This window comes from Penicillium verhagenii (genome assembly GCF_028828195.1).
Source record: "Penicillium verhagenii strain IBT 33310 chromosome Unknown utg000005l_segment0_segment0, whole genome shotgun sequence".
Taxonomy (NCBI): domain Eukaryota; kingdom Fungi; phylum Ascomycota; class Eurotiomycetes; order Eurotiales; family Aspergillaceae; genus Penicillium; species Penicillium verhagenii.
The window spans coordinates 1,552,421-1,567,282 of NW_026643169.1; the positions used below are offsets into that span (position 1 = coordinate 1,552,421).

General features: G+C 48.4%; 4 protein-coding genes across 4 annotated transcripts; 2 read left to right on the forward strand and 2 right to left on the reverse strand.

Annotated features, from left to right (window-relative positions):
* Positions 1–1,839: 1,839 nt before the first annotated feature.
* On the reverse strand, positions 1,840–5,574 carry N7466_004132 (uncharacterized protein; the record flags this gene model as incomplete). Its single annotated transcript, XM_057163529.1, has 2 exons — positions 1,840–2,075; positions 2,142–5,574. 2 exons carry the CDS (start codon positions 5,572–5,574, stop codon positions 1,840–1,842), a joined length of 3,669 nt encoding a protein of 1,222 aa, XP_057022210.1.
* Positions 5,575–7,094: 1,520 nt separating this feature from the next.
* N7466_004133 (putative nicotinamide N-methyltransferase) lies at positions 7,095–8,222 on the reverse strand (the record flags this gene model as incomplete). The annotated part of the gene is made up of 4 exons (XM_057163530.1): positions 7,095–7,427; positions 7,463–7,635; positions 7,840–8,169; positions 8,210–8,222. 4 exons carry the CDS (start codon positions 8,220–8,222, stop codon positions 7,095–7,097), a joined length of 849 nt encoding a protein of 282 aa, XP_057022211.1.
* Positions 8,223–9,108: 886 nt separating this feature from the next.
* On the forward strand, positions 9,109–11,315 carry N7466_004134 (FACT complex subunit POB3; the record flags this gene model as incomplete). Its single annotated transcript, XM_057163531.1, has 5 exons — positions 9,109–9,126; positions 9,445–9,663; positions 9,723–10,237; positions 10,288–10,893; positions 10,958–11,315. 5 exons carry the CDS (start codon positions 9,109–9,111, stop codon positions 11,313–11,315), a joined length of 1,716 nt encoding a protein of 571 aa, XP_057022212.1.
* A 1,114-nt stretch (positions 11,316–12,429) lies between these two features.
* aspB (septin AspB) lies at positions 12,430–14,039 on the forward strand (the record flags this gene model as incomplete). The annotated part of the gene is made up of 4 exons (XM_057163532.1): positions 12,430–12,433; positions 12,523–12,804; positions 12,868–13,334; positions 13,401–14,039. The coding sequence occupies 4 exons, from the start codon at positions 12,430–12,432 to the stop codon at positions 14,037–14,039; spliced, it is 1,392 nt and encodes a 463-aa protein (XP_057022213.1).
* Between the last annotated feature and the right edge of the window lie 823 nt (positions 14,040–14,862).

The window sequence follows — 14,862 nt, forward strand, 5'->3', positions numbered from 1 at the left end:
TCGATTATGAAGGCAACGGCATTCAGCATAGCAAGTACCGAGTCCCGAATCCGAGGCCCAGTAAGGTCCCATATCCCGTTTCCCGGAGTATAGTTAACTTACTATAGTAAAGGATTACAATTCTTTTAATATCGCAGAGCCATACCTTACGGCTTGCTATGTAGCTACCAGTAGGTCACATGCTGACTACCACCAAGCACACTTTACGCCACATCTTATAGTATACAGCAATGCACCTTGCAGTCTACTACTGTACTGTCCGACACAATCCAAGACCATACCAAAATAGTATCAAATTTCCAAAAAGCTTCCAATGACAAGCAAATATCTCCGAAACCCATCAACATCAAGCCTATCAAGACAAAGGAATCCTCATCCGCCAAACTCTAAGAACGTGCGGGGATCCCCATATCAACAAGGATTCAATCTTGAATGGAATCATGTCCCGCGCGAGCGCGTCACCAGATCCGCTATACCTTCATCAATCACAATAACAGTATGTCATAGGGCCATAGCTCCTGATTAACTACACTACTGTACAGCCTAGACTGTATCCTCCATAGCCTCAACAACGACTCCACGCAAGACCCCACGTAAACAAACCACCCCGGACCCCTACCGCTGAACAAATCAAATGCCAGGCCCGATCCAACTCCATGCACAAGCCACATACCCGATCCTTCTAGTGCAGGTCAGTTGATGAATTGGCTTCGTCGCCGCTTCGTTTGTGCATGTTCAGTGCTAGCTTGAGCCTGTGTACGTACTACGGAGTACATACAAATAGCAAGTCTATCGGGGCGTATCGTCACATGGCAAATGCTTGACTACTAGCCTTTGCTTTTGGGCCTTTTTTTTTTTGCTTATTTTTATTTTTAATGTCCGTGTGATGAGGGAGAGGGGAATTGCGTTTCCTACCACTCGGCTTGCATGTGGTCCAGGCTTGTTAGGGCAGGTTATGCGCTCGGCTGCTTGCGGACATTGGACGTGCTCAGTTCTGCTTGCGGCAATGCGAGGTGCTAAAGCGGCGTGGGGTGGGGGCCTAATGCGGAGAATCCTGTTCCGCCAGTCGGAACTTTCATATATGTATGTTTTTTTTTGTCTTAATCTTGGGAATATCATGCATTATTATTTTATACCCTAGAGCCTGCAGGACTGAAAGTGAAACGGAGAAAAAGAAGAGCGAGAAGGACTCGGGGACTAATCTGGGGATTGAATCCGGGGCTAGGTGTGCGAGGCGCACCACATGTGCAGGGGTGGGGGAAGCAATGTGATGTTCAGCTTACACCTTCGAGCCATTAACCCGGTAGCAAACATCAAGCAGGGTGGTACGCAAATTCAAAAGTTGTTGATCCAAAAATTTGTCCTTAGCCTGGCCGATCCAAGCCCAATTTTGAACTTTGACACTGGAATCATGACTGGTTCCAAGGTTCGAGGGATCCCAGGTGCTTCGATTCTTCCAGACTGTGCTACATGAAAGCGTATGTGAAAGATTGGATTTGCGTTGAGCTAAACATGCATGGGTAGATCATTGTATTATCCACGTCCCCAGGACGGAACGCTAAGTTACATACAAATGTGACACATATGCACAAGGGAATACCGAGGGGTTGAGAGATAATGAGGCCACAATCAGCCACCAAAAAAAAAAGCCAGGTAAGATAATCGCGGGAAAAAACCAGCGCGAAATGAGAAAAAGAAGAAGAGGTGTGGCGCTAGCAAATCAAACATTAAGGAAGGATGGGTATAGCAACGTTGCTTCCGAAGAAGTTAGCAATAAAAAAAGAACTCTAATCTCACACAATACGGTGAGTAGATTTTGTGCAAATGAAAAAAGAGAGATTAGATGGCCGGGGCGGTCGGGTTCGCTTGCCCGATGGAATTGAAAAGATACTCGGGCGGTACGCGCTGCATGTCAGATGGTCGGTCGGTACCAAACGATTGCGGGGCTGCAGAGTAGCCTTGGCGACGACGCTGGATCTTGTTCATGATCACACCGGCTGCGACAATAAGGAAGACGCAGCCAAGTGCACAGCAGAATGCCACCAGAACCACAATGCCATTGGAATGATGGCTCGCTTAAGGTTGAGTCAGCAAGAAGGTTCAGATGGGGGGGAAAAAATGGAAAAAATGGGTTTACTCACATGTGGTGTCATAGGGATTCTGGTTCTCAGAAAACAGCTGCGACATGCTTCCAGGTTGGCCATCATATGTAGAGGAAAGGATGAAAGGGGTGACGGTGGTTCCGTTGTACAGAGCAGCAGACGCGTTACCGAAGTTGGGAATGATGAGTTGGCCCATCAGCAATAGCGTCTGGTCGTCATTCAAAAGTTCAACAGATTTGTGATTTTGGTTCAGGGGGAGAACTTCCATGCCGCGAATGACAGTGCCCTCGGAGAACAAGTTACCGGGAGATTGGAACTTGGTGCCATCGTAGTTCAGGAAATAGGCAGAGCCATTGGTCGATGTGCCAGCAATCCAGAATGTCGAAACGTCCTCAGCGGCCGGTGTGAATGCAGTAAGCTCACCGGGGATCTCGGACTGGTTTGCACCTGTCACAGAAGTCCAGGCCTCAGTCTTTACGTTAAAGGTGGCGACGAAGGTGCTGATTCCCGAAACTGTGAGATTGCCCGCAGCATATAAGATGTTAGAGCTAGCCCAGCTAAGGGCAATCGCATTACCACCAATACTAACGCCGGGCCAACTCCAGGAGTTGAGGGAGGAATCCAAAGCGCAAACAGTTTCGCAAGGCAAGGAACCGGCAGTATCAAAGTTGCCGCCAATGTAAACTTCCGATGAGTCCGGTCGAACAGCAATGGCGTTGACAGACACATTAGACCCATGAAGCTCCCAGGGTTGAGATAAGAATTTCTTGCCAGCCAAGTCGTAAGTGAAGAAACCGTTGATCGACGAACCACTGATAGTACCAGTGACATTGCCACCAGCAAAAAGTGTGTTGTTGTAAACTGCCATAGAGCGGACGGTCGAGTTGGTATCAACACCTTGAGGCAGGCCATAGATGGAGTCGGTTCCATTTAGGATAGCAACAGTTGAAATTGTGGAGCCGTCGGTGGCGGTGGCATTGAATTGACCACCGAACAGAGTTTGGTTGCGACTAGACTCCGTATCGTACACACCAGTAACTAATCCAATACCTGATCCAGTTTGGTTAATGTTCATAGTCAAAGGAAGCAGGCTGAGATCGTCGTCAGAGTTTTGCAGCCACACTGAGTCGGAGGCAGTATATCCATCAGTGGCCAAGCTGCCAGCAAGGATGGATGTCTCGTTCACTGATGCAACCGCAGAGAGCTGACCAGCAAACTCCATTTGAGTGACATTGAGGCTCTGGAGCCAGGTTTGGTTTGACGGAAGCCAGATGGCAAAGCCGGGGACACTGATTGCGGAGTCACCGCCAGATGCGCGAATCTCATCGAAATCGCCACTGACGGCAATGGTTGTCTCGTTGACAGAGGAAGACACATTCAGATCAATCGCATAGATACTCGAAACGGGACCGTTCAGGCCAGCTCCTAGGGCAGACCACTTCTTCGTTGAGAAGGAGTAGGCCGCAACATGGTAAAGGCCATCGACACCACCGTCAGAGGTGTCTGTGAAGTTACCACCAACGTACAAAAACTTGTCGAGAGTAGCCATAGTTTGAACTTCGGCGTTTAAACCTCCTCCTGGCATTGCAGTGGCGTTGCCATCGGTGATGGACATGACATAGCTGATGCTGCTGTCGGAAAAGTTACCACCGGCGTAAATAATGCCGTCGTATTCGGCCAAACTAAGGATTGAAGCATCCTTGTTAAGTGATGTTCCAGCAGTGTTGATATCGGATGTTTCGGTATCGGTCGAGGTCGAAGTGGGATCATAATCGTACAGTCCGTTCAAATCTTCAGCTGTCGAGTCCGAGTCCGAGTCCGAGTCCGAGTCAGAGCTTGATTCTGATTCGGAAGCCTTCGTTGTGTTGAAGAGCGGGATAAACTTAACGCGCCACGCCACAACATTGATGTCTCCTTGGTCAACAATCGGTTGGATAGTAACGCTGGGGCGGAACGAATCGCTGGCTTTGTCAACATGTCCAGAGTATAAGATGTCATACTTGTCGTCGTCGTTTGTCTGGTAAATGGTCGTGGGGGACGGGTTGGATGAATCGGTACCACTAGCTACGGTGGCTGTGACGTTCACCATGCCACGGGAAGAGCAACTATCGTTGTCAGAACATCCAGGGGTGTAAAGATTAATTTGGTATTTTCCAGATTCTTTCACATCAGGCTGGAAGACAACGGAAGCGTCAGTGTCGTTGGCATTAGTGACTTGGGTAGACAGATAAGTCGAATCAACGTCCCAGGTGCCGGTCACGATCGACTTGGATGGGTATTCAATACCGGCGCAAGTAGGCTCGTTAAATGTGTCGACAGCGTAAGAGTAGATGGTGTCTTGATAAATCTCAATTCCATTCAATCCAGCACCTTCGCCGTACCAATCCAAAACTTCGATCTGGAGTCCGGTCATGCCCACCGGGTCGACAAGGGTGAAGTCACGATATTTTTCGCTGGTGCTGTTGGACAAGGGACACTCTTGGTCGCAGTAAGCTGCATTACCCGCGGAGTCCGTATAAGTCATATTCATGATTCCATCATCGGGTAAAGCGCGGAACAAAAAGGTCTTGGTACCACGACCATCCAGATGGGTGTTGTAGAGGCGAACTTTGGATGGGTTGGCGGTGAAACCAAGCTCGGCGCGCCAGTATCCAGGTGAGTAGTCGTAAAGCAGCCAAGTTTTACCCTTAGCTGCCACGCCGCTTGTGGAGCAAATAATGTTTTCAGGACTTTCGTATCCAGTCATGGAAGATGTGGCATCGGAGGTGATGGTTGCATTCTGCAAGTTCAAAACCTGTGGACCATATGTAGTATTCGATGAGCTTGATGAGTTGCCTGTTCCATCAAATGTTCCTCCAAAGATGATGTGGCCGTTTTGTGCTTTCAGGATCGATTTCACAGGACCATTCAGGCCTTCAAATGCGAGATCAGTCCAGCCATTGTCGGGACTCCAGGCGATCGCGTTCGAGCTATTCTTGTGATCAAAGGTTCCTCCGACGTAAACTCGATTTGTGCTCTGGTCGCATGCCACGGCTGACACTGAACCATTCAATCCTGGCAAGGCTGTAACAGTGCTGGTGTTCGGGTTGAACAAGGCCGCACCTCGCGATTCCACACCACCTAACGTCGTAAAGTTTCCTCCAACAAAAATTCCAGCAAAAGTTCCGTCTTTCTTCGTAAAGGCACACATGGCCTGGATCTGGGCGTCGGCAGTTGAGAGGTTCGTGAGAATTCCATTGGGGAGGGGTGTCAGGATTGATGAAGAGCCGTTGGTTAGAGTGACCTCGGATTGGCCTTCATATTCGTACAAAGAGACGCCATCAAAGTTACCGCTGATGGAGACCCGCCCTAAAGAGGACAGGTCCAAGTCGGGGAGTGAGATGGTTTCGAATGACAAGGCTTGTGCGGTCGGCAGTAGTGACAATAGGGTCGACAGGCCGGCCGCCGCGGACCCAAACAATGAGGATCTCATTGTTTAGAGGGTGCGACGACGGGGAGGTGGGTTGGTTTCAATAGAGTATTGGCGTGGGAGGGGGGGGGGGGGGAAGGAGAAGCAATGTGAGCAGTCCAAAAAGGTTTTAAGGCAGCAATTCAGGAGCAACGCGTAGAAATGAAAGAAAAGAATGTGGCATGAGATCAAAAAAAAAGACCAATTTAGAAGCAAAAGAATGTGGGATGCATATTGAGACCGAAGTCTCCTGCAGAAAAAGAAGAAATCAACGAATGACTGAGGGTTGTTAGGGAAAGGAAGAACTCGAGCAGGGGAAATGGACTTCAAGGTTCAAACGAGAAATGAATACGGGGATTTACGCAAAATACTGATAATACTCGGGATAACTGATAATATCCAAAATACACTGCCAGTTTGTTTGATACATACCATACGGATACCATTGGTGCTACTCAAGGGGGGAAACAGCTAGTAAGGGAGTGGATCCACTAATCTTAGTCTTGCAGCCAATCAGAGTCTCGGAATCCCAGCCTCCCGTCCCAGCTGCGGGTCTCCGCTGATGTTATCTCGGTCATACACACTCATACTGGATCACCTTTTATACAGAGTAATTTCCAAATATTATACAAGGTAAGCTACAAAGTCGTCTCTGGGTCACATTGCCCCCTATTTATTATTTACAGCAATAAGAGGAAGAGCAATGACCACAGAATAATAAGGATAAAAATTTATAAAAAAAAAAAACAAACCCTCGAATTCCAATTACGTCGGGATGACGGCTGGTTCATGAATAACATGAGGATCGACAGTCAATTCTGCCATCCTGGTTCGCCCCCAGACTGGGATCTGCCCGGCATCCCTACCGTAAACTATTAAACTATATTCGTGAGCATCAAAAACTTAGGTTCAAATGTTGTAAAACCCATTTTCATGAAATATCTTAGTTTGTCGTACGAACTCCGATCACAATATGAGTATCAAGTCTCCATCTGCACAGCCTTCTAGCTCCGATACAGAGTGGGTCGAAAATAAACCGTCGCAGAACAAGATCGAAACACACGCCAATATTCTTTAAATATAGAAAACAGAGGCCCACGAGTGGATCTAACGGTGTACGCAGTGCATACGCAGGCTTCTGAAGAAATTCCGCTTTTACTACCGAGTACATAGTCCACATGCATACGAAGGTCATCATGCACATCAGGTACATACTTCCAGTGCCTCACGCTTCAACCCAGCATTACTTCCTCGGTCCTGCTGTTATGAATCACATGTGCATGCTTGCATGACCTAAACCTTTAAAGCATTCGAAATTTTGCTGGGCTATTCAAATTTGGGGTCCAAGCTTCACGATAAATAGCTGAGCCGGGACTTTTCAATTTTGCATCGAAATGTTTTGTCTTGGTAATCATATATAATCATGAATCCGTGTCGTTATGGAATATCAGAACCTTGGAATCAATGCCGTGTTTATGCTAGTCTAGTATGCATCGTAAATGCTAATACATAGTAAATTCTATATTCAATGCCCGATTCTTCATCTATTCTTTCCGCTTCAAGACTGCAACCAAACCCCATCTCCTCCGATTGTCTATGCTATCACCTTCCCGCTTGGGATCCCACTCCCTCCGGATTTCCCTGCCATCCTCGTGACACTCAACGAGATCCCGCTCAAAGATTTGCTCAATCTCCAACCCGCTCTCAACAGCCAGATCAAGGAATCCAGCAACAACCTCACGGCCCGTATAGAATCCAGTCACCACCGCCCATACTTTGCCTCCGAGTGCCAAAAACCAATTCATGGTGCGCACGAGGTTCTCGTGCTGCCAGGGCATCCAGACACAGTCGGCAGCAATCATTCGTGTGAATCCGCCCTTGTTTTGTTCAGCAAATGGGCCTTCCAGATTACCCCATTCATGTGGTTGAATTGACAGCTCTGTCGATGGGGTCGTTGTGTGTTTCTCAGATTATGGCTCATATTGTACGCGATTGAGCCTGCGAGCGCGGGCGATGACGGGTGATCGGTACTTGTAACTTTGGATGCCTTGGCGAGGGCACATATGAGTGAAGGGAGAGCGGCGCCTAAACGACCATTATCAGTCAGTTCCTCAAGCTTTCCCTGGGTAGAGATGCAGGGCTCTCCATCTTCAAATTTAGAGAGGTCACTTACCGGCGCCGAGTTCTAACACGGTTTCTCCTTTCACAGCCCAAAGGTCAAGGATTTCTCTTTTTGAACATCGGAGACTTCTGTGCCTTTTGTTTGGAGAATGTCTGCATTCTCCACACCTTCTGCGACCACCAACGCCGCGCTCCAAAGGATATGCGCAAATGGTTTGCGACTAGCCTCGACCTGGTTTGTGCTATCTTCCTTTTTATCTTCTTCTTGTCCAGTCACACTCTCCGTGGACTTGTCGCTCTGCTCGGGGTAGGACGGGATGACAATCTGCAGGTCGCCATAGTGCGGGGAGGAGTAGAGAATGTGCTGGCCGGGGTCTCTGTGCCAAGCAGCGGTATCATCGGGGAAGAGGTGTCCGAGAAAGCTTTCAAACAAATCTTCGGGGTCCTCATCTAGCTCGGAGCCCTCGCCCTCATGCTGGAAATCAGGTACAGGACCAGCTGTTGCGGCTCTTGTTGCGGCGGGGTAGTGGCCGCAAACGTGATTTTAACATATTGCCTCTAATATGGATTTTTATTTCGGTATGTTTGTGTTTGTGCTCACTGCTAGGGTCTAGGTTTAGATCGGGTTCTTCCTGGTGGGTGTTTGTCGCACTCTTGCCTTCAATCCATCACTTTAGTGAAGACTCATCTTGGGGATATTACGTATTTTGTGATTTTAAAAAAGACGGGTTTGCATTGTTTCGTACTACTGATCACTGATGGTGGTGGATCTCAGATTCCTCTGGTTGTGTTTTCCTACCGAAATTTCATTGGATCTTACTTAGGCAGGAAAATAAAGTTGGCCAATCATGTCATGGCATGGCACCTGTACATCTCGTATTTATTGATTCTAAAATTCCTGTAAAGTGTTCGTGCGTTCTTTGATGAATATTTTTTATTTAAGAGGAATATATCTCTGGCTCATCAAATAATTTCATATACTATGTACCTATCAGTTATGAATTCCTCGGGCTGGAGCAAAGTGGAATCCACATGTGCATGCTGTGGTCTGTCGCCTATATTGAAACCCACCTGCTGTATTATTCTGTCGGAAAGATAAGACTAAAAAATCCAAATATGGAGATATGGGGGTCCATATTACTCCAAGCACTTGAGTGGCTGAGCCTGCCCAGGTGGTGGGCAGTTTTAGTGGTCTTTGCAGTTTACTAAGCCCTGGCCCTGGGTAACATTGGATGCAGCTATATATAATAGTACTTTAGATACAGCCATGGAGGCGTGCACATGTCCACGGATACATGTGTAAGCTTAACTGGTACATACTAATTATATACAGTATCCACCATATAATCTCTAGCGTTGAACTACATATATGAGAGTAATTTTTAATTGCCGGTTATTCATATTCTTTACAGGTATTATTTTCGTATCAAAAATTCAATGTTATTACTCCTGGAGGTCAGATCAATTGATGTGGGAGAGTTTATTGTTCGGATATTGACCGCCTCAGGCACCAACACTAGTCCTGATTTGGGATGAAGTGGTCCTTTCTGCGCGCGCGACAACGCGAGACTACGAGAAATTCTGAGAGCTATCAAACCTCCTCCCCACACCTCTTATCCCCCCTACCTCCACACCTACCAGGCATCATTTTTTAGATCAATTCTCCCGTTTCAAATTTACGCAGACATCAAAGTCCTTAGGACCTCTCCAATATGTACATCACCCCCCTGTGGTAATTCCCGAGCGTTTCAGCGCTGACCATCTTTCAGGGAGAGCTTTGACAACATTTACCTCGACCTATCCAACAATGCCGGCAAGTGCAAGTTGGCGGAAAGTGGTCTAGGATGGCGCCCTGCTGGCGGAGGCGACACCTTCACCTTGGACAGCAGCAACATCGGTGGCGCCCAGTGGAGTCGCGCGGCGAAAGGGTTTGAGTTGAGAATCCTGTCGCGATCATCCGGCGTGATCCAACTCGATGGATTTGACCAGGAGGTATGGGCGGAGGTACCATCAAATTGGTGATAGAGCTGTACTGACGCATTGTATTATAGGACTTCGAACGATTGTCCAAGGCTTTTAAGATCTGGTACGGCATCAACGTTGAGAACCGCGAACACGCCCTGCGAGGATGGAACTGGGGAAAGGCGGAGTTCACAAAGGCCGAGCTTTCCTTTAGCGTACAGAACCGACCCGCCTTTGAGGTTCCATACTCCGAAATCTCCAACACCAACCTAGCTGGAAAGAACGAGGTGGCAGTGGAGTTTGCACTCTCCGCTACGGATGCGAACGGTACCAATTCCCAGCCTGCTGGAAGCACCAAAAACCGCGGTCGCAAGGCTGCCGCAGGACCGGACGAATTGGTTGAAATGCGATTCTACATTCCTGGTACCGTTTCAAAGAAAGAGAAGACCGAAGATGGCGAGGGCGACGACGAGAACGAAGAGGACGTGGAGGAACAGAACGCCGCAAACCTCTTCTACGAGACTCTTATGGACAAAGCTGAGATTGGCGATGTGGCTGGTGACACATTTGCGACCTTCTTGGACGTCTTGCATCTTACTCCTCGGTCGGTCCTCTCCCTTCTATCTTGTGAATCTTCTGCTAATTATCTTTCAGTGGTCGTTTCGATATTGACATGTACGAATCATCCTTCCGGCTCCGCGGAAAGACATACGATTACAAGATCCAGTACACCGCCATCAAAAAGTTCTTCTTGCTCCCTAAGACTGATGAGACCCACACACTCATTGTGTTGGGTCTTGACCCGCCACTGCGCCAGGGTCAAACCCGCTACCCCTTCCTGGTCATGCAGTTGAAGTTGGACGAGGAAATTAGCCTTGAACTCAACATGACCGAGGATCTGCTAAACACCCAATACAAGGACAAGTTGCAACCGCACTACGAGGAGCCAATTCATCAAGTGGTAACCAAAATCTTCCGAGGTCTGTCAGGAAAGAAAGTTATCATGCCATCCAAGGACTTCGTCAGCCACCATGGACATCATGGAGTTAAGTGTTCCATCAAGGCCAATGAGGGTCTGCTGTACTTCCTGGACAAGAGTTTGATCTTCGTGCCTAAACCGGCGACTTACATTCAAATGGAGAACGTGGCTGTAGTGACCATGTCGCGTGTTGGTGGTGCTGTTTCGGCCAGCCGCACATTTGATATTACGGTGAGCCTAAAGGGCGGTCTGGGCGAGCATCAGTTCAGCAACATCAACCGGTAAGTGGCTCCGTTGTGTTTCTCTTTCTTTGTTTTCCAAACCAACTAATCTTGATAATTTTAGGGAGGAGCAACAACCGCTGGAGGACTTCTTCAAGGCCAAGGGTATTCGCATTAAGAATGAGATGACCGAAGATGCCTCGAGTCTCCTTAAGGCGGCACTTGATCCCAATGAGATGATGGAATCCAGTGAAGATGAAGGAGCTGTGCGAGCTGACCGTGGCTCGGCCGATGAGGATTCGGACACCCCCGACGAGGACTTTGCCGCATCCTCCGACTCAGATGTGGCCGAGGAATTTGACGAAGACCACGATAGCAGTGGTGATGACAGTGATGAGGAGATGGCCGATGCCTCTGGTGGTGAAGGAGCTGGATCAGACGGCGAATCGCGACCCAAGAAGAAGACCAAGACCGGCAAATGAAGTGTGTACTAGGTACTAGTACAGCTTAGTTTTTTATCTGTTCTTTACCCTTTTTTTTACCTCTTTTTTTTTTTTTATCTCCCTCTGTCATCTGGATCTGTGTTTCTCACACAGTATGGCGTTTCCACGAAAATGAATACTTTTTTTATCTTACCTTTACCCTCTCATTATATTTCATGTTTTTAATTTCGCATAAAGTGATCCTGACATCAAAGACCATCTATAGTACCTGATTGGACAGTTGCTGATAGTGTTATGGGGATCCACCATTATATGAGTGGAACCTCACGTGAGAGGTTTCCCCCCGTTTAACCCCTGATCCATTCGTTACTTCCCAAGCAAATCGGTTTTTTGTTTATGTTTGGAGCTTGGTACGACAACCCTTATAGGAAGAGATGGGGAAGGAACATTTGGAAGATTTCATCCCCGGCTGATACGTGTTGGAACTTTGCAATTGACTGCTTGGTTCTAGACCAAGCGATTCAGTATACTCTAGAGTAAAGAGCAAAGACGAGTCCCGCATTCTTCGCCGGAATCGTATAGTAAACAGGACCAAGAGTTGGTGAAAGAACCATGCAGCAATGCAGTCGAAAAGCCGAATCTACTTAATATGCGGTGTATATTGAGTATTATTGATATATAGAAAGAAACTTGATGCATCATCTGCTTTTTCCCTATTTTTCCAACGTGTATTTTGGCGCGGGTCGATCCAAACCCACTCCAGAATAGCTGGCCCGAACACCTCGACACGTCCCCCCCCTTTCTTTCCCAGACTGGCACTTCCCTTCTCTCCGACCAACCTCTCCTTTCCTTTTCTTCAAAAGCCTCTTTCTTGAAGGTTTCTTCTTTTCACTCGCTTTCTTGTTTTTTGGATAATATTCGCTTCTTTGAAAAAGGATCAACCCCCTCTCCTTTTTTTTTCCTTCCAAAAGGTATGACAACCTCCTTAAACATCTCTGATCATCGAACCCGAGATTTTTTTTTCCCATCCTTTCCCCAGTCTCAATGGAACCCCACTAGAATATCAATGCAGTTGCTAATGATTTGATTTTGTCCTTAGGGGTTCTTTTATTGTTGCCATTCTCCCCTATAATCGTTTGCCTAATCATTCACCATGTGTAAGCGGCCCCCCGAAGGCGGAGCCCGCCATCGCTTTCAAAAGAGCTCTCCCAATCCATCGAAGCGAGGACTGATAGATCGTGTTTAGCTTCGCCACCACCTGCGAATGGTTCCCCCATTGCGGCCCTCGACTCTCCCACGCCCAGCAGCGGCAAGGAGTCGCCGTTCGTCGAGCGCAGCAACCCGATGGGTCAGGGTATTGCCCAGACCGTCACCTCCCGCGATCCCAAGGCCGCCGCTCAGGCCGCGACCGATATGAAGAACGTCGTCCGCCGCAAGCTTACCGGTTACGTTGGATTCGCCAACCTGCCCAACCAGTGGCACCGCAAGAGTGTCCGCAAGGGTTTCAACTTCAATGTTATGGTGGTCGGTACGTGAACAAATCCAACTCGAGAATTCGAAGTCGGCAAGAGAATCACTAACATCAATCAAGGTGAATCCGGTCTCGGAAAGTCAACCCTTGTCAACACCCTGTTCAACACTTCTCTGTACCCCCCCAAGGAGCGCACTGGCCCCAATGCCGACATCATCCCCAAGACCGTGTCCATCCAGTCAACCAGCGCCGATATCGAGGAGAACGGTGTTCGTCTCCGCTTGACCGTCGTTGATACCCCCGGATTCGGTGACTTTGTCAACAACGACGACTCGTGGCGCCCAATTGTCGAGAACATCGAGCAGCGCTACGACACATACCTGGAGGCCGAGAACAAGGTCAACCGCAGCAACATTGTCGACAACCGCATTCACGCCTGCGTCTACTTCATTCAACCCACTGGTCACTCCCTGAAGCCTCTCGATATCGAGGTGATGCGCCGCCTGCACACCAAGGTTAACCTGATCCCGGTCATCGCCAAGGCTGATACCCTGACCGACGAGGAGGTCGCCCTGTTCAAGGAGCGCGTACGTTTCTTTCTGGATTAGTTGGAATAGAAGTGTTTGACACATGAATTTCTGACAATTTTATAGATCCTTGCCGATATCACCCACCACTCCATCCAGATCTTCGAGGGCCCCCGCTATGAGCTTGATGACGAAGAGACCATTGCCGAGAACAACGAGATTATGTCCAAGGTGCCGTTCGCCGTTGTTGGTGCCAACTCCGAGGTCAGCGCTGCTGACGGCCGTCGCGTGCGTGGCCGTAGCTACCCCTGGGGTATCATTGAGGTCGACAACGAGGAGCACTGTGACTTTGTCAAGTTGCGCCAGATGTTGATCCGTACCCACATGGAGGAGCTCAAGGAGCACACCAACAACTTCCTATACGAGAACTACCGCTCGGACAAGCTCACCCAGATGGGTGTTGCCCAGGACCCGAGCGTGTTCAAGGAGGTCAACCCTGCGGTCAAGCAGGAGGAGGAGCGCAACCTACACGAGCAGAAGCTATCCAAGATGGAGGCCGAGATGAAGATGGTCTTCCAGCAAAAGGTTTCCGAGAAGGAAAGCAAGCTCAAACAGAGCGAAGACGAACTCTATGCCCGACACCGCGAGATGAAGGACCAGCTCGACCGGCAGCGCCAGGAGCTAGACGAAAAGAAAACCCGCCTCGAGAGCGGCCGACCCATCGAAGAAAAGGGAGGCAAGCGCAAGGGTTTCTCCCTTCGTTAAAACTCTCATGCCTGTCACTGACGCCCGCTGATTCCCCCATCCAACCCCCAACTCTCCCGCTCTCTGAAGTTATCATTTTCCTTATTGTCTCACTGTCACACACATCACACTCCCTCTTTCTCTCCTTGACGCGCTGTTCTATTTTATCTTCCACTGGATGGGCCCACGCATCGCAAAAAAAAAGAAGAATGGTTTTGAATAATACGATCCGCAGGGGTTTGCTTAAGACCTTTTCTTTTTTATTAACTTCTTGTGATGTACTTTTTTGCTACGCCATCTCTTGTTCTTGCCCGCTTTCTGTGTGCCCTATTACCCGCTCATTTTTCTGGTTAATTTCTTTTTTTTTATTCTCCGGGCATTTGGTCCTTTTACCGTCTGTCCGTGTGTTAGTTCAATTGCAGCGCTTCGGCATCTTCTTTATAGTCAATAACCGTGGAACCTGTACGGGTATAAGAGATGGCTCCTATCGCTCCAGGGCTCATAATCAAAGAGTATGCCTCTAATGGCTTGTAAGAGCATATACCTGGTACAAGGTACCATAACACTTTTGTAGTTGGTTTCAATGTTATACCAGTTCAATGTTGTCTTTTGCACATATGCATGTGCCAACCAGCTCAAGTAGAATATTGCCTAAATTGACAACCCGAGGACCGCCTAGAGAGGCTAGCTAAGCTTGAGGATCATTCCTAAATCCCTCTCAACTATACATACATCGAGTATGTTGCGTAAAACGTGTCCGTGCTGTTTATAGCGGCAGTCGGCGGGACTCGGTTTCTTGCTATCACTATAGGCTGCCCAAGTATCCCCCTCATCATAGTACCAT